Source organism: Rutilus rutilus (assembly GCF_951802725.1).
Source record: "Rutilus rutilus genome assembly, chromosome: 11".
In the NCBI taxonomy this organism is placed as follows: Eukaryota; Metazoa; Chordata; class Actinopteri; order Cypriniformes; family Leuciscidae; genus Rutilus; species Rutilus rutilus.
Window position 1 is genome coordinate 37,591,492 of NC_140216.1, and position 19,529 is coordinate 37,611,020.

The window sequence follows — 19,529 nt, forward strand, 5'->3', positions numbered from 1 at the left end:
ATAAACGTGTCCGTGGCACGAATCAATAGATTAAATTACGTGACCATATCACGAACGTTGGAGTTATCCGTGGTCTCACCACAGACTCAATCCGTGCTCCTATCACAGATTTTAGATCTGACTATATAGCCAAGCGAGCAATAGGTGTAAAACGCCATCAAACTGGATTTTACGATGACAGGACAAGACAAAATTGCAACACAGTCGACATAAAGCTTTCAAGTGTCTAAACAAGTGAGCAACATCACACCATCCAGTGAGTGAGGTCAGGTTGTTGAGGTCCGTGGTGCCATCACGGGACTTCAGTTTGGCTAACAGAATCAGACTGAATTTTTATGATGGCTGGACAATGCAATAGCTACAATAACAGAGGTTAAAGTCTTTATGGTATTTGGTGTTGGAAAATAAATAAATACTTAAAATGTTGTGTTTCCAAATGAGAAAGCACGTCCATTGAGTGAGATCTGTTCTCTGTCATTGAAACGGGTATCCGTGTGTGGACCACGGAAGATGAGTGCCATTGACTTGCGCGTTGGAGTTATCCGTGCTCTCACCACAGACTCACTCCGTGCTCCTATCACAGATTTTAGATCTGACTATAGCCAAGCGAGCAATAGGTGTAAAACGCCATCAAACTGGATTTTATGATGACAGGACGAGACAAAATGTCAAGTTAATTACATGCCATTGCAACACAGTCGACCTAAAGCTTATAAGTTCCTAAACAAGCCAGCAACATTACAACGTTCATGAGTGAGGTCAGGTTGTTGAGGTCCGTGGTGCCATCACGGGACTTTGGTTAGGCTAACTGAAACAAACCGAAATTTTATGATGACAGGACAATGCAATAGCTTCAATAACAGTCAGGTTAACGTCATTATGGCATTTGATGTTGGAAAAGTTCACAAATACTTCAAATGTTGCGTTTCCAAATGAGAAAGCACGTCGATTGAGTGAGATCTGTACTCCGTCATTGAAACGGGTATCCGTGTGTGGACCACGGAAGATCAGTGTCATTGACTTGCATTGGAGTAATATCCGTGGCCGCATCACGGAATTTGGGGCGATTCCGTGATGGCTCCACGGATTTTTGAGTTAAGGGCACGTGGACATTTCACGGAATCCTGTGGGACGTTTAGGTCACACATAAAATATCTGAATGCTATAACATGAAATATCATATCAATTGTAATGTGTTTCTTCAAAAGTGTCAGCACACTTTCAAGTAAACATTTGACAAAAAGAAGATTGTTAGATCTAATGTTGATAGACAAAAATGATGACAAACAGAACAATGACTTTGTTTGTTAGTTAATGTGATGAATTCTGCCATCAAGAGCACCTGGGAAACTTGCACCTCCACGTTGGCCATTCGTTATTACAACGTATGTCACATTCAAGAATTATAATGTGAACCATAAACCCAACTACATCTGAAATCTAAATGATGTAAATGATTATCATTTATTTATACATGGTATCACACCTACATTTATGTGCTACATAAGGCAAACTGTGAAAGTTTGATTATGATTATCCAGTATACAACTGCTGTATATATGCTGTGATTTTTAGGCCTCCATACACTACAGAGGAGAGTCGACTGTGAGCTGGATCCAGTGATGAATGTAAAAGCGTTTGATGAGTACGGATATGATGGAGAGGATTTTATTGCCTGGAATTCTGACACGATGCAGTGGATGGAGAAAAATCCAAAGGCAAAAGAAACCAAAATGAAGTGGAACAATCAAAGAGTTCGCAGACTGGTCGTCCAGTCATACCTCAGGACCTGCATGGACTGGATCTCCACGTTTAATAATTCAATAAGCAGTATGTGTTGATCTGATGACTTCAGTCTTTTGAACTTAGTGTTTCATGTCTTTGTATTCAGAATCAAGTGTCTTTTTTTAGATGTAGTAATATTCTTTACTCACGATGTTTCTTATTGCAGATGCACCAGATGTTCACACGTTTGCCTCTGAAGCTCCTCATGACCGAAGCAAGCTGAATCTGAGCTGTCTGGCCACTGGCTTCTACCCCAAACACATCGAGATGAAGATCACATTGAACAACGCTAGTGTTGAACCCTTCAGCTCTACTGGAGTCAGACCCAATGATGACGAGAGCTTTCAGATGAGAATCAGTGTGGAGATTCACAGAGATGAAGAAGAGAGTTATGAGTGTCACGTCTCTCATAGCAGTCTGACACAGACACTTATAACACAATGGGGTAAATATGAGAGTATGTCCTGTCAGAAGTTAACTTTAATTTGTGACCTCTTTACCTGTATTTGTGATTGCAGCTCAGTCAGATTTTCTCAAATTAAATTTGGAGATTTTTTTTTTTTTGTCTTTGCATGTTGTTATGAATTCATAAAAATAGTAAAAAGACTGTTGTTGTTTTCCTACAGATGAAAAGCGCACTAATAGCAGTGAAGAATCTAGAAGGCATGATTTGGCAGTAACTGCAGCTGTATTTGCACTGGTAGTTTTAAATGTGTTTTTATGGTGTTTCTGCACAGGAACGGCACACAAAGAGTTAAATGGCAAGTTCAAAATGTTTAAAACTATTTAAAGTAGTTCACCTAAAAATTACACCCTCATGTTGTTTCAAACCTGTATGACTTTCTGTTTTTCTACAGAACTGAATTATTCTTTTGTCGTTGCAATGAAGTCAATGGGGTGCAAAATAACATTTGACTTTCATTGTGTGGACTAAAGAAAAACACATTCTTCAAAATAACTAATTTTCCTTTAATAAACGTTTTAATAATTTTTTGAAGTGATGCAGATAAACTGCTTTAAAATTCAGTGCCATAAAAGCTTATGAATTATGAAGCACAAAACTGAATAATTACTAAGTCAGCTTAAGCTAAGCTTAATGCTAAATTTGTCTAATGTATTGTATTTTATAATCTCTAGGCCAGATGAACTATAATGGCTCCAGCAGAAGAGAGAACGTCATCTCAGGGTCTCCAGAACGACTGAAGCCTGTTGAGCGAAACCGGTTTCAGTGGCTACTCGGGTCAGTTTGGGCTTCGTTTGAGCAAACTCAGTTTTTTCAGACTCAAAAAAATGGATCACCTTTTAGTGGTGTTCATCAAAATATGATACTGGAGTTTAAGTCCAAGAAGGCATTAATGCAGGGTTTTTTTCCTGCAGGCCGAAGAATCTGCTCTTGACCCTTGACCTCAAAACCAGTCACATGGGTCAATTTTTCAGAATTGAGATTTATACATCTCATGAAAGCTGCATAAACAAGCGTTTCATTTCTGTATGGTTTGTTAGGATAAGACAATATTTGGTCGAGATACAACTATTGAAAATCTGGAATATGAGAGTGCAAAAAAATCAAAACATTGAGAAAATCTCCTTTAAAGTTGTTCATTTATGTTCACGATTGTGCTGCATTCACTCACACAAATAAATGTTTTAGATATTTACGCTAGGAAATTTACAAAATATCTTCATGGTGTTGATCTTTACGTAATATCCTAATGATTTTTGGCATAAAAGAAAAATGGACAATTTTGACCTATACCATGTATTGTTGGCTATTGCCACAGATATACCCGTGCGAGACTGGTTTTGTGATCCAGGGTCACATATGAAACTGTGAAACCCCCTTTGGAAACTTTACTTTTAAGAGTGTAAACTACACACATCTGAAGATTAATCTAAAACTGAGTATTTTTTGCTTTTATTTCACTGCCGACCTCGTTAAGTTGTACGCAGTGAATGACAGTGTGTTTGGTCTCGTCTCTTCCAGATCTTGGTTCAGGGTGGTGTTACGTACAGAGACGAGCCCTGGCATAAAGAATGTTTCTTGTGTTCGGGTTGTAAAGTCCAGCTGGCCGGACAGCCTTTCACAACGCAGGGTGAAGATCCGTTCTGTGTGAAGTGCTTCAGTAACCTGTACACCCAAACATGTGCCGCCTGCGACAAACCCATCACAGGTCAGTGTGTGTTAATGTGTCCTTATAACAAGAGCGCTCTTCATTAGCAGTTCCTTCAGCTGATAACAGAAACACTGTCAGAAACAAGAGACAGTTGGCACATAAACAGGGTCGTGTGTTTGGAGGCTGTTGAGTGTGTTTGAATAAAGTTCTGCTTGTTCATCGGGGACTCAAGAGTCTCTCATCCACCGGGTCATGACCTATGAGAATATAATATCTAACTCAAATATCAATATCAAATATCTCACTGTTTATATGTTTTAACCTTAGTGTATCATATTTGATACGCACATTTCTAAAACATTATCAAAACTTTGCTGAAAACTTGTACACAATCTACTACATCATCTATTGTATGAGTGATAGTTTATACATTTTAGCAAGTAAAAGGCCTTTTAGTGTAAGTTTAACTGTAACGTCCCCCTTCAGGTCGTGATTCTCGTGTCTTTTTGCTGTGGAATCTTGATTTTTTTTTAAAGTAAAAGTAAGAATAACGTTTATATTGTTATTAATATTTCAAGATAAACTGGACTGAAGCAACTTTTATTTGATACATTTATTTGTTCATCTCTCAGTCATCATTGTATTGCATTATACGTTTTGCCTCCCACAATAAAAACTACAGAGATTTGTTCATAAAACTAAGCATTTAAATATCATCTAACTAAGACATTACTGGGAGATATTGAGTGACAACTGATTTTTACATGCATTTCATGCAGTCCGCTATACTGTTATAAAGATCTCAATGATTTACATTACAAACAATCAGAATTTCATCCATTTATGGGGCATATAAATATCAGCAACAACAAATTGCATGTTTTTCCTCAGTTTGGACCTTTGAATAAAATTGAGTTTTTTTTTTCCCAACAACTATATGAGCTTCATATTCTCACTAATCATACTATTAGACATAAAATCGTGTCGAATATGACATAAAAAAAGCACATATCCCCCCCAAAAATGTCCATTTAAAAAGTTTATATAGCCTATATATATATAGTACATCAATTTATTTTGACTTTCTCATCCTCATGTTGGTCCAAACCCCACTGACTTCTTCTATGGAAAACAAAAGAAGATATTACGCAGAATGTCCATGTTGCTCTTTTCCATTTAATGAAAGTGAATGGAGACTGGGGCTGTCAAGCTCCACACATAAAAAAATTACAAAAGTAGTCCAGCAAAACATGACTTAAACATAACATACAAGTTGCATAAACCATGTTGGGTTTTTTGTCATTTAAAACAAGCTCAACAGCCCCAGTCCCCATTCACTTTCATTATGTCTAGAAGAACTTCTTTTGTTGCACAGAAGTAAGCAATATAAGTCTGAAACAACATTGAGTAAATCATCTTTAGCAGAACAACACTAAAAAAATCCATAAAAAAACAGAAAAGTTCTGTTTACAGTTAAGTTTACAGACATTTCTGTTAACCATACATCACAACACAATGCAATGCATAATTCAGAATACGGGTAAAACATGTGAAACATCAATACGGAATATTCCTTCATGTATGATATACATGATATACATTTAGGTGTTACATTCTCCCAAATCTGTATGTTAAAAATCTCTAAACTAGAACAACACATTAGATTGTGTAAATGTATTTCACAGTTTAAATGATAAACTCAAATCATTTGAACCGAACGTGTTTCGTGCCAAAGTGACTCAGTTTTGATTTTACGTTTGAGTAATTTTCCATGTGTTTGCATTAACATCAGGCCTTTAAATTCCCTCCAACAGCAACATTCCTCAATGAAACTTACATCTGATCAAAACACACACTGAGTGTTAATATGTGAGGTGTGTGTTCAGCGAGACAGGATTGAATCATGTAATGATGCATTAGAATGTGGACAGAAAATGTTGTTTGTATTAAACAGTGAATTTTACAGTGCACTATTTTAATGCACATGAATTAGTGTTTTATCCATTCATTTTAATAATTCTCAAATGAAATATTCACATATTAATTATGATTTAATAGATGGCTTCCTATTTGTGTTGCTTTCAAAAGAATACTTTTAACTTTGTTTTTAAATGTTTGATGTATTTTTACATATGAATGGCTTCTGTAAAACTGCTCCTGTGTTTCCTTTCATAAAATGTTTGTTACATAATAAACAACAACTTTCAAATATTTGAGGTTCAGTAAAATTATGTTTTCTATTTTTTTTAACTAAACATGTACATATGCATTTCTGAGACAAAATGTCTGATAAAATATGCAGTTTAATATAAGAATATAAGGTTATGGAAATCCTGCATATCCTATATAACTCAACCCTAACATCTATAATCATGAATAAACCCTTCATGTGAAGGTTTTAAATTGTAATTTTAATTTACTCATTTTTACCAGATGCCAAATTTCGGACAGTTTTTTATTTTTTTACCTTAAATAAAGGCATGTAAAACTAAAAGATGACGATGGAACATGTAATTGGTAATGACTGATGGCAGAATTCCAGGTTTCTCACTGCAGGATGTTGAAGCTCAAAGATCAGGAAGTTCAGGAACTTTAGTGTGGATTTGCTGAATCCAACAGGCCAATACTTGAAGAACGACACAATCACTGTGATCAGACACACACACATCCAGTGGAAAAGATGGACTGATGGAGACACTGAGTTCCTTAAAAGCTAAGGTCTGTGATAATGAAGTGTAATGATAATGCAGCTTATTGGTTTGACATTTTGTTAATGACAGCCATATACATTTGAAGTACAAATAGACCTACTTTACATAAAATATGAGGATTAAAAACATCACAAAGCAGAAATAATCTTTCCAAACCCCTTTATAAACATAATCTGCAGCCATTGGTTTAAGAAATGCTCATGACTCTTCCGTTAGATGCAGTCGACTCTGTTTATGGAAATATGAAAATTGTGTCTTTGTCCCAGGAGAGACTCCGGGTCCCATTAAAGCCGTTCTCTGGGGTCTTTGGTTTCATCTTGTGTCCTAAACCTCAGTGGACAGAACATTTGTCCTGCCGTCTCTGTTAAAACCATCAGAACTTAACAATCACTCAATCCATCATTAAATACTGCAACACACACTCAATACACAAACAGTGCATTAAAATGTGGATCCAATATATTCATCCATTAATGAGTGGTGCAGGCATCATTATTAATCATCATTAGGACTAAAGATATAGACCAGACATAGCACTCACAAAGAACAAATTTTAACCAAGTAAACTAAATAAAACAAAATCACTAAACAAATGAAATGAAAACTATATAGCGCCACCTAGTGAACATTATCTACAGTAATGCTGTAGCACAGAGGCCTCAGAGAATCTTAAAGTGATAGTTCACACAAAAATAATAATTCTGTCATCATTTATGAGTTTCTTGACTGTGACTGGTTTACTTTAAAGAGATAAAGTTTTCTACTCTTTCTCTCAGGACACAGAACAATGTGAAAAGACCAGAATATGTGACTTGCTTTCTATATTCCTTTTCCTCAAAACGATGACCTTATTTTATTACTTCATATCAGCACCATCAGATATTAAACAGTCCTATATTTTATTTGAAGATGTATATAACTGTATCAATAAAAAATGAGCATTTAAATAAATCTGATGTGTGTTGAAATTTGTCTATTATTCTATTATATTGTTATGGTTAAACATTAGACATGGTAACTTGGTAATAGACCTACAATGTCTTCTTCTTCTTCTTCTTCTTCTTCTTCTTCTTCTTCTTCTTCTTCTCCTTTTTCAATTTGTTGTTATTACCATGATCATAATATCATGGTGTTTTTTATGTATACTTTGAAGATCCATAGTGTAGTGTATGAATATGGTAATCATACAGTTCTGATATATATTGAGGTATTACCATCTGATTTACCACAGTATTATCACAGCTTTTATCACAGCAATTAGACACAGCTTTGATAATTTATTAATATTATCATAATATGGCTGATTTTGATGTAAAAAAAAAAAAATACAGACACTTTCACTTTGTCAGGTTGAGATGGGAGAAAACAACGGCATGAATAATTATGAAAAATTTAAAATAAAATTGTTAAACAAGCATTATATTTTTAATTTGCAATTATAGCTAGAATTATAGATTTTAACAATGAAAACCAAATGATGAAAAAATAGCAAAACATGATTAGATTTTTTTTATAGAAATCATTTTCATTGTGTATTTCATATTACGGCAGAAAATTCATTTATTTTGTTTGACAGGTGTGATGATCAGTGGAGTTGAGTTTTTACCTCCATCATTAAAGCACGGGTTAAAATATGGATAGAGTTTCCCAGTGAAAGACTGATCAGTGTAAGAGTAGAGATGAGAGCTGGACTCCACATCATAAAAGGAGACCAGACCCTCCTCATAATCCACAAACACACCGACCCGCTGCGGCTTCACTCTCACACACAGAGAGACAGCAGGACTAGCACAGGCTTTATATTCATTCTCATTCATCAGAACCACAGTCCAGTATCCATTACTGGGACTCGCTGTGATCACTCCCTTCCTGTTAATGGATTCTCTGGCCACTCCTAAAGTCCATTTAGTCTTTCCCTTCACCTGCACCTCAAAATAAAATCTCCCTGAGGAGAATCCCTCCTTTCCCAGGACATTTACACATCTATCAAATCTCTCTGGTTTGTCTGGGAGTTTCTGTCTAATGTCTCCATATCTCACTTGTTTTCCATCATCAGACAGGATGAGATTAGGATGAGCTGTATCAGGATCCAGAGTCACATCCACTGAGAAAACAGAGAATATAAATCACAAATTCACAATACAGATATTCAGTGATGATGTGTGTAATATGTAATCAGTGTTTAATCATACTGTCGGTCAGTGATGAAGCTGTGAGTATCTGAATGTAATCTAGTGTAGTGCAGACAGCACACTGTACCTGCATACTGCTGTATCCTCTTCAGTTCTGTAGAGACACATGACAATAAAACACCATCAGATCTTTGACATGTTTATGTGTGAATTATAGACAAGATTTAAGGTTATATTTAAAGAATTGTGAACAACATCATGTTTTATCTGATCAATGTTTCTCTGCTGATATTTAGAGAATCCCTGAACTCCTATTGTGTTTGAGCTCGAAATATTCCTCCTTTTTAGAACATCTTTGGGAATGTTTTGTGAACATTTTTAGGACATTTTTATTTTAGATATTGTTATGGCTAATGTTATTCATCTCAGTTTTGGAGTGTATTAGTGTTGTGGTTATTCAGCAAAGACAACACTATAAAAAATAACCTTAGAGAAAGTGAAAATGAAGCCCAGCACTGCGAAGCTGTTTGATACAGGTCAGAAATATTCCTCTAAAAATGAACAAATCTGCATCTTAAATTCATGATGTCTATCGATTTGATTTTCTTCTGCTAAACTGATTTTATCTGACACATAATCACAACATTTAGATGAAACCGCTGAAAAGACTGAAAATGGCAGAAAATGAATGTTTCTTTCTGTAGTTTCTCATCTAAAAGTGTTCACAGATTTACTAAAGCCTCAAGGTTCTGGTTACAGTGATGAAGCTTCTAGTACAAGATGAATTTACTGCATGTTTCCTGAAATTAGAGATGAATATGACCTGCTCTCTTCAAGAAGAACTGTGATGATAATGAGACACAAACACATGATCACACACTTCTCTTATTTCAGCTTTAACAGACTCATTCTTCATTACTGATATTAAAAGATTATAAATATATGTATCTGTACGGTGTGTTTGATATTGCTGTACCAGTTAGCGTGAGTTTCTCCTGTAGAGAGTCCTGCAGTTTAGTCAGAGCTCTCCTCAGAGTCTCCAGACTCTCATCAGTCTTCACACTGATCTCAGACCAGTTCCTGGTGTTTCTAGAGCTGCACAGGGATGAGTAAATCTACAGCAGGAGAGAGGAGAAATCCTTCAGCATGGGGAGTGTTATGGTGTCATATACTGCATTATCATTGATCAGAGAGATGTTGACTGACCTGTAGGAGGTGGAGGTGATCTTCAGTGTGTGAGAGCTGCTCCAGCTCAGTGTTTCTCATCTTTAGCTCAGTGATCTCCTGCTCCAGCTCTTCAATGAGCTCTTCCTCCTGTTTCTCTGCTGCTTTCTGCTGCTCCTCCATCATCTCCAGCAGTTCAGTCTGACATCTCTCAATGGAGCGGATGAGATCAGTGAAGAGCTCCACACGGGCTGCTTTCTCCTTCTCTGTGTTTCTCTGCTCAACCAGGACAATCAACACATTATTAGTGGCGTTTGTTAAGAGAAGAATCAGTGTTATTATTTCTCATACTTCAGTGTTTTTAGGCGGTTTTCAAAATCCCTCATTCTGCCCCGTTTGCACTGAATGATTCCTCAAATCATGTGTGTTGTTGAGGAGAGATGTGTTATTACTTTACTAAGTGATCAGGGAATCACAGACGTGTCGATATTCAGACCAGCAGTGTGACTGTGAGTGTGAAATTGATTTTATACAACAATTCAATAAACAATGATATTAAAATTAATTTAATTTAATTATTTTAAACTCACTTTTCTGACTTCTGCTGAGTGTTTGACGTCTTGAATCTTCTTGATTCTGTCCTGGATCATCTGCTGTGTGTCTTTCTGTGTCTTCATCAGTTGAGTCTATAGACAGAGAACAACACACAATATGTTTTCATAACTGATTCATTTATATTAAAGAACATGTGATTCCTCATGATAAGAGCCATTTAAAATCAGTTTGTCAGTAACTTCTACCTTCTTCTCTTCACTCTCCTCTTCTAAAGAAACAGTGTTGTGGTTCTTGTGATCTCCGTCAGTGCAGGACAGACACACACATGTCTGATCATCTCTACAGAACAGCTCCAGAGGTCTCTCATGTTTCTGACATATATAGTCCTCCAGATTACTCACAGGATTGATCAGTTTGTGTTTCTTTAAACCTGCCACTCTCGAATGAGGCTCCAGGTGAGTTTCACAGTAAGAGCTCTGACACACCAGACACGACTTCAGGGCTTTCAGCTTTCTTTCCTCACAGACGTCACACAGAACTTCAGCTTTTTTCTCAGGACTTTTCTTTTTATAGTGATCGTCTCGGTTACGGATGTAACCTTCGTTCCCTGAGTGGGAACGGAGACGTTACGTCGGATGACGACGATTGGGGTTTCGCTTAGAAGCCTATCACCTTCGAGTATTAGAAAACGAGCCAATGGCAATGAAATGCCATGGGTCTGCGGAATTTGCATAGCGTAACTCCGCCCGCCGCAGGGGGTATATAAGGAAGTACGCTGCACAATGCAGACATGCCTTCGCTGAGGAGCCGAGACTGGCCCCAGGCGTTTTTCAGCGGTACAGCGGAAGTGGCAGGAAGACGTAACGTCTCCGTTCCCACTCAGGGAACGAAGGTTACATCCGTAACCGAGACGTTCCCTTTCGTGGTCACTCCGAGTTACGTCGGATGACGACGATTGGGGTTCCAGTCTAATCACGCCACCTCGGCTGTCTTCCAGTGCCCTGCGTAAGTCTGAGCTCCCTGTTGTGAGACTAGCACGAACGAAGGAGTCCTACTTAACACAGGGATACCAAGGTACACTGGGAAGCATATCTCCAGAGAGAAATATGCAATCATGCCCAGCCATTGATGGGGGGGACTTAGAATACACATATGACCCAGAGGGATGCATATGGAGAATCACTGGGGTGTCCAGCCGCAGGTGGAATTTTAAACCCCAGGGGTGGCAAGGTGGCTTGCCAAGGGAAAGACACACGCTCACAAGGAGACTTACAGTGGAATACACATGTGGGGGTCGCCCAGAGGGGGGACCATGCACATGGAGGCACCTAGTCAAGCGCAAAAGCTGCGTTATGGCAGATTGGCATAACTCAGGCGTTGACGTCACCAGTGCTGGAGGAAACTCAGAGCTTATCAGACTCACCTGAGAAGAAAATCGCACGTATCCCGTCCGTGGAGAGGAATGGCGAGCAAGCGAAGACACCTGAGCAGAATCTAGCACCGGCTGGTTGAAGCGAGTACATGAGAAGAAACTGGCTCTACGCGGAGATTATAGAATCTCGCGAATGTGTTGGGTGTCGCCCAGCCTGCAGCTCTACAAATGTCTGTTAGCGAGGCGCCATGCGCTAGAGCCCAAGAGGAAGCGACACTACGTGTGGAGTGGGCTTTCACACCAAGGGGGCACGGACGACCTTGCTGCTGGTATGCCAAAGCAATGGTATCCACTATCCAGTGAGATAACCTTTGCTTTGAGAGAGCCTTTCCCTTCAGCTTCCCACCATGACAGACAAAGAGCTGGTCTGAGGTCCTGAAACACCGCGTTCTGTCTACGTAAGCACGGAGGGCGCGTACTGGACAGAGCAGTGCCAAGGCTGGGTCTGCCTCCTCCAAGGGCAGCGCTTGCAGGTTCACTACCTGGTCTCGAAAGGGTGTGGTAGGAACCTTGGGCACATATCCAAGCCGGGGTCTCAGGATCACGTGAGAGTCAGCCGGCCCGAATTCCAGGCACGCTTCGTCAACCGAAAATGCCTGCAGGTCCCCTACCCTCTTGATGGAGGCCAATGCAACCAGGAGCGCTGTCTTCATTGACAGGAACTTAAGCTCCACTGATTGCAAAGGCTCAAAGGGAGCACTCTGCAGGGCAGTTAGAACCACTGAGAGGTCCCAAGAGGGAACGAGGGGAGGACGAGGAGGATTTAGTCTCCTCGCTCCCCTCAGGAACCTGACGATCAGGTCGTGCTTTCCCAGAGACTTACCTTCAACTGCTTCGTGATGTGCGGCAATGGCGGCAACATACACTTTCAGGGTGGAGGGAGACAGCCTTCGCTCCAACCCTTCTTGCAGGAAGGAAAGCACGACACTGATCGGGCATTTCGTGGGTTCTTGATGTTTAGAAGAACACCAGTTGACGAAGAGGTTCCACTTCAACGCATAGGCATGTCTCGTGGACGATGCTCTAGCGGAAGTGATGGTAGCCACCACCGCAGGTGGTAGGGTACTCAAACCTGCCTCGTCCCGTCCAGGAGCCACACGTGGAGGTTCCAAAGATCGGGACGAGGGTGCCATAAGGTGCCCCGTCCCTGAGAAAGGAGGTCCTTCCTCAGAGGAATTGGCCAGGGAGGTGCTGTCGCGAGGAGTACTAGTTCGGAGAACCAGGTCCGGTTGGGCCAATACGGGGCAACCAAAATGACCTGCTCCTCGTCCTCCCTGATCTTGCGCAAGGTCTGCGCAAGAAGGCTCACTGGGGGAAACGCATACTTGCGTAGGCCCCGCGGCCAGCTGTGCGCCAGTGCATCCGTGCCGAGCGTGCCCTCGGTCAGGGAATAAAACAGGTCGCAATGGGACGAGTCGTGGGAGGCAAACAGGTCTACCTGTGCGTCGCCGAACTGATCCCAAATCAGCTGAACCGTCCGGGGATGGAGTCGCCATTCTCCAGCGAGAGGCCGAACTCGAGACAGCTCGTCGGCCGCCTGGTTCAGGTGTCCCGGGATATAAATGGCTCGAAGCGACCTCAGATGCTTCTGACTCCATATGAGGAGGTGGCGAGCGAGTTGCGACATACGGCGGGAGCGTAGACCACCTTGATGGTTGATGTACGCTACTGTTGCGGTATTGTCTGATCGGACTAGTACGTGCTGACCCCTGAGCAGCGCATGGAAGCGGTGCAGGGCGAGACGTACAGCCAGCAACTCGAGGCAATTGACATGCCAAAGGCGCTGGGGTCCTGTCCAGGAGCCCGCGGCAGCATGACCATTGCACATGGCGCCCCAGCCCGTGTTGGAGGCATCTGTTGATACAACAACATGCCGGGAAACTCGTTCTAAGGGCACTCCGGCCCGTAGAAAACTGAGGTTCGCCCACGGGGTGAAGGTCTGACGGCAGGCTGGAGTCACTGGGACTTGGAGCGTGCCGTGTTGCCATGCCCACCTCGGGACTCGATCGCGAAGCCAAAGCTGAAGCGGTCTCATATGAAGCAATCCCAGCGGCGTTACTGCGGCTGCGGATGCCATATGCCCCAGGAGCCTCTGAAAAAGTTTCAGTGGAACCACACTCTTGCCCTCGAACTGACGAAGACAAGTCAGCAGTGACTGCGCGCGCTCGCTCGTAAGCTGCGCGCACATGGCGACCGAGTCGATCTCCATACCGAGAAAAGAGATCCTCTGCACGGGGCAGAGTTTGCTCTTCTCCCAGTTGACCCGAAGGCCCAGACGGACTAGGTGCCGGAGCACTAGGTCCCTGTGTTCGCAAACCTGGTCTCGAGAGTGAGCTAGGATCAGCCAGTCGTCGAGATAGTTCAGGATGCGAACCCCGTGTTCCCGGAGGGGAACAAGGGCTGCCTCGACGACCTTCGTAAAGACGCGAGGGGACAGGGCTAGCCCGAAAGGGAGAACCGCGTACTGGTATGCCTGCCCCTCGAAAGCAAACCGTAGAAACGGTCTGTGTCGAGGTAAAATGGAGACATGGAAGTAGGCGTCCTTCAGGTCGATCGCTGCAAACCAATCCTGCGGCCGCACACACTGGAGGATGTGTTTGGCCGTGAGCATCTTGAATGGCAGCCTGTGAAGGGAGCGGTTCAAGACGCGCAGGTCGAGGACTGGCCGTAACCCACCGGACTTCTTGGGTACAATGAAGTAAGGGCTGTAGAAGCCGGACTTCATTTCGGCTGGAGGGACAATCTCGATCGCACCCTTCGCCAGCAGGGTGGCGACCTCCGCTCTCATGACAGGGGCATTGCCACCGACCATAGTGAAGCGGACTCCCCTGAAGCGGGGAGGAGATCTCGCGAACTGAATCGCGTAGCCGAGCCTGATGGTTCTCGCGACCCAGCGGGACAGTCTGGGAAGCTCTAGCCAGGCCTCCAGAAAGTGCACCAGCGGGGTCATACGAACCACAGACGTACCGTCGGTGGGGCAGCGAGGCGGAATGACCGGCACCGGCGAGGGTGGCATAGCGGCCCTGAGCGGGGGCACGGTCATTAACCGCGTCCTGCCAGAGGAGGCCAGGGGAGGGCGCGCGTCCCACGGGGGCGTGCTCTGGCAGGGGTCTGGCGACAGAGGGGGATGAGAGGAGCGTGGCCCGTGGGCGGCGCGTGCTGTCATCCCACACCTCTGGGACAGAGGAGGGCGGCAGTGGCGGGACCCGAGGGTGGCGCGCACTGCGGCCCTCTGGCTCTGTGGGCTCAGGATTGGGGATTTCGATTCTTTCTTTAACCACATTAGGGTGCTGCCCGTCATGGGACGAGCAGCGGGGAGTGGAGAACAAAAGATTCTCCCCCGGCCCTCCACCGGGGGAAGGAGTGGCCCTGCTACCACCTCCTGTAGAGAAAAGAAAGCCAATCCTGAGCTGCCCGTCTCAGGAGCGCCGCTTAGCCTGGCGTTTAGCGGGCCGCGGGGCTGGAGAGGGCTGTGGCGCCTTCCTACGGCTTCCTCCGCGACGCGGCGCCGGTGAAGGCTGCTGCTGGGGCCGTGCGGGAGGGGCGGGAGCCGTGGGAGGGCGCCCTCGGCGGCGAGCAGGCTGAGGATTCTGTACCGGCGGCTGAGCAGCAGCAGCGCGTCGGGGCAGAATGTGCTTGATCGCCTCAGTCTGCTTCTGGGCAGTCGAGAACTTTTGGGCAAAATCCTCGACCGCACCGCCGAAAAGGCCGGCCTGGGATATGGGAGCGTCAAGCAGACGAGTCCGCTCGGGCTCACGCATATCAGCCAGGTTCAGCCAGAGATGTCTCTCCTGGACCACAGCTGTGGACATCACCAAACCCAGGGAGCGCGCGGTCACTTTCGTCGCCCGGAGAGCGAGGTCAGTGGCGGCGCGCAGCTCATCAAAGAGCCCTGGGTCTGTCCTACCCTCGTGCATGTCACGGAGCATCTTGGCCTGGTAGACCTGCAAGATGGCCATGGCATGCAGAGAAGCAGCTGCCTGTCCCGCCGCTCTGTAAGACTTCGCCACCATGGATGACGAAAATCTACAGGCTTTGGACGGGTGCTTTGGATCACCACGTGATGAAGCGCTTGCCGGACACAGCTGCATCGCGACAGAACGTTCAACCGTGGGAATCCCAGTGTACCCACAAGCATCAGCTCTATCGAGGGGAGGAAAGGCGGAGAAAGCCGACGAACGATCGCGGGAAGACATGGGAGCCTTCCAGGACCGCGTGACTTCCTCATGCACTTCCGGGAAGAATGGTATTGGGGTTGGGCGGCGACGAGTGTCAGCGGCCGCTCCCAAAAACCAATCATCCAGCCGCGAGCGCACTGGATCAGGTGGCGGGGACCACTCAATACCAATGGCCGCGGCTGCCCGGGAAAGCATGGCGGTCAGCTCGGGATCAGACTCGGGCAATGCTGGCGCGCCCGAGGGCGGCAACACAGCCGAATCCTCACTTCCCGAGGACTCGCGCCCACCTTGTGATGCAGCGATCGACATCGTATCTTCCTCTGGAGCTCCAAACGAGATGCGCTGGGGCTCCGAAGAGGAACCAGCGGTCTCAGTTTGGACACTCGCGGGTGCTGATGCTGGAGAGGGGTGTGTGGACCGTGGACGTGTCGGCGGTATGTCCCACACAGTCACCCTCAGGTCACCCCGGCCACCAGCCGAAGTACTAGCCCTCTCGGGACCAGTAGATCGGGGTGTGGGTAGGGGGACTCTCGCTCTAGTGAGCTCATTGAGTCTCGACCGCAGCATAGAGATGGTCATGTTCCCGCAGTGGGAACATGAGTCATCCACGAACGCTGCTTTAGCGTGATCAACGCCCAAACACGCTAAGCAGAGATCGTGCCCATCAGAGAAAAATATGTCGCGACCGCAACCAGAAGTGCACGGGCGAGGCATCTTTAAAAAGACGTGCCACGTGCAATGCTCTTTTTGTGAGAGGATAAACTCCGCGGATGCTGAAGCGAACAGGGAGAAACACACTAACTGTCAGATCACTGAACAGACCAGCAGGGTAGTGAGCACTCGCTGAAATCGCCGTCACACCAACACCGGAGAGTTCGCTCGTCTCGAAGGTAAGAGAAGACTAACTCAGAATATTTGGCTTGCAGGAGTGGAGAAGTTCTCGGCTCCGAAGCGAAAGCATGTCTGCATTGTGCAGCGTACTTCCTTATATACCCCCTGCGGCGGGCGGAGTTACGCTATGCAAATTCCGCAGACCCATGGCATTTCATTGCCATTGGCTCGTTTTCTAATACTCGAAGGTGATAGGCTTCTAAGCGAAACCCCAATCGTCGTCATCCGACGTAACTCGGAGTGACCACGAAAGGGAACTACAACTTCTCGGAGTGTGGTGTTAATCTTGAGATCAGGTCTGTGCTTGAATGTTTCTTTACAATATGGACAGTTGCAGGTCTGGCTGTTGTCCCAGCACTTATTCAGACAGGTCTTGCAGAAGTTGTGTCCACATGGAGTGCTGACTGGATCAGTGAACACGTCCAGACATATAGAGCACTGAAGCTCCTCAGTCAGTGGACCGCTGGAGGAAGACATCGCTGGAGAGAGAAATGATGAAGATAAATCACCTTCACTACTAGTCTAAAGTTTGGAAACACATTTGACTTTTTGATCTAATGGCTTTTGCTTGAAGGACTTAAATAACAATAATTATTATTATTAGCCTTATTATTATAAATGGGCTCATTTAATACTGTTTATAAAGAATCCCATGATGCACCTCATGAAGTTGGTTGAATGTAAAGAATGTCTAGAGACAAAGAGTGACGTCTTTGAGGAAACTCAAATATATTAGAGATCATGTACAGTCAGCTGGTCATTACTGCTAAATGAACCCAGACAAGCTGATCAGAACCCTAATGTGAAGCTCATTACACGAACACTTACTGTACCAAATATATAAATACACGAAGGAGCAATATTGATTTGAAATCTTGATTTGAAATGATTTTATTATCTGCTGCTGTACACTCCTGAACTACATATTAAATATTATATGAGAAGAGTGAAAGTTATTCATGCACTAATTCATTCTTCTTGTTTTTTTGTTTTTTGTTTATTGACTTACATGGAGGTGTATGCCCAATACTCCGTCTCCTGGTTTTTCTTGCTTGTGTTGATGTTGGTGAAGATTCTGCCATTGTTCTTCCCTCTTCGTTTTCAAGAATAGAAATGTTATTGAATGATCAAAGAACTTATAAGAAACATCTAAGCCTATATTTGCTCCTAATGTGTATTTAGTCACTGAGGTTTAAATTAAATCTTACCTCGAGTCCGGCTTAATTTTACTTATTCATCATAATATTATTTCAAGTCAAATGTATAATTTATATCAAATTGGTTTGTTAACTTACAGAACTGAACTGTGACCTGCTCTTTTGATAACTTTTATTTTGAGAACTCAACTGATCTTTTGACCCTAACTACAAGTGATATATTTTCCAACAAAACATATATATATATACATATCTTTTCACAAAATACATTATATAGTCAAGTTTAGTTTTGATCTAGTTTATTATAAAAGTGATTTTCATCTGCAGTTTAGCAGGTTTGTGTTCAGTGAATCTGCAGGTCATTTACTTCCTGTTTCTTTAGTCTTTCTGCCAGGCGCGGATTTATGGGTGGGCCTGGGTGGGCACGTGCCCACCCAGATTGATCGGTGGCCCACCCAATCAGATTAATAAAAACAATTACAATTTTTAATTTTAATAATTAATAAGTAATTTCATTTTAATAGTCTCCTGAGGACAATCAGGACATTTATGTACAGTAGATACGTAGAAAAATAGCTACAAAATAAAAATATTATGTCGACATATCACGTGTCAGTCCAGTGATGCTATCACGCAACACCGCGGGCGCGTTTCGGACCAAAAGTTTTCCGTCGCCGCGGCAACCTAACTGAGCTATGGCTAAACAGCTATCATTGACACACTTAAAAAAAAAACCACGTCTAGATGATGATATACTTCTGGACCATGTCATACCTGAGGAGGAGGAGGATCGTGAGACACTTAACGTTAGTGGCTTATTTTCTCATAAATGCGAACATGAAAAATAAAATTAATATTTTATGTTCTGTGGAGAGCCAACCCTTCTTCATCCGGTTTGTAGTATTACTTATTACTTTTTTGTGTGTGTCACGACCGTTATGGCATGTGTAGCCTATTTCATAAATATAAAACGCATGTGTTTGTGGACTGATATTTTTCTAATGTCTGGACTCCTTTATTAAGGGAGTATGGATATATAAACAGTTTTAATATGTATTAAATGCTTTTTCTGAGGATTTATATTTCAAGTTTTTACTGCAAATGTCACGTCCATAATGCTGGGATTGCCCAATTTTAAAGAATTTATCCTCAACTAGATTTGTGGTGTAGGTATTGTATAGGCTAATGTTAAGTTCAAATTGGGTGTGTGTCGCGATTTCGGTTTCATATTGTTACAGCCCTAATTATTAGAATATAGACATTAAGAGAATAAATTGTAGGCTAATCTAATGCAAGTACTTTTACTTTTAATACTTAAAGTAGCCTACATTTAAAATCAGGTACTTTTTACTTAAGTAGGGTTTTCATTGTGGTACTTCTACTTTTACTGAAGTAAATATGTCTCTGGTT

The 19,529-nt window shown here is 43.1% G+C and overlaps 2 protein-coding genes across 2 annotated transcripts in view; both read right to left on the reverse strand.

Moving 5' to 3' along the window:
* LOC311299490 (E3 ubiquitin-protein ligase TRIM39-like) overlaps positions 1-2,229 on the reverse strand; it is a 38,358-nt gene extending 36,129 nt beyond the window's left edge. The window contains exon 1 of the mRNA XM_084423071.1: positions 1,935-2,229. Coding sequence (XP_084279197.1) covers positions 1,935-2,196 — 262 coding nt within the window. The 5' untranslated portion in view covers positions 2,197-2,229. The remainder of the gene's footprint in view (positions 1-1,934) is intronic.
* A 5,450-nt stretch (positions 2,230-7,679) lies between these two features.
* The window catches only part of LOC311300154 (uncharacterized protein), a 30,294-nt gene continuing 18,444 nt past the window's right edge, over positions 7,680-19,529 (reverse strand). Inside the window, exons 13-21 of the mRNA XM_084424287.1 lie at positions 17,224-17,441; positions 16,359-16,469; positions 15,714-15,978; positions 10,707-11,059; positions 10,497-10,592; positions 9,949-10,182; positions 9,697-9,857; positions 8,870-8,931; positions 7,680-8,714 (exon numbers count right to left, since the gene is read on the reverse strand). Coding sequence (XP_084280413.1) covers positions 8,167-8,714; positions 8,870-8,931; positions 9,697-9,857; positions 9,949-10,182; positions 10,497-10,592; positions 10,707-11,059; positions 15,714-15,978; positions 16,359-16,469; positions 17,224-17,441 — 2,048 coding nt within the window. The 3' untranslated portion in view covers positions 7,680-8,166. The remainder of the gene's footprint in view (positions 8,715-8,869; positions 8,932-9,696; positions 9,858-9,948; positions 10,183-10,496; positions 10,593-10,706; positions 11,060-15,713; positions 15,979-16,358; positions 16,470-17,223; positions 17,442-19,529) is intronic.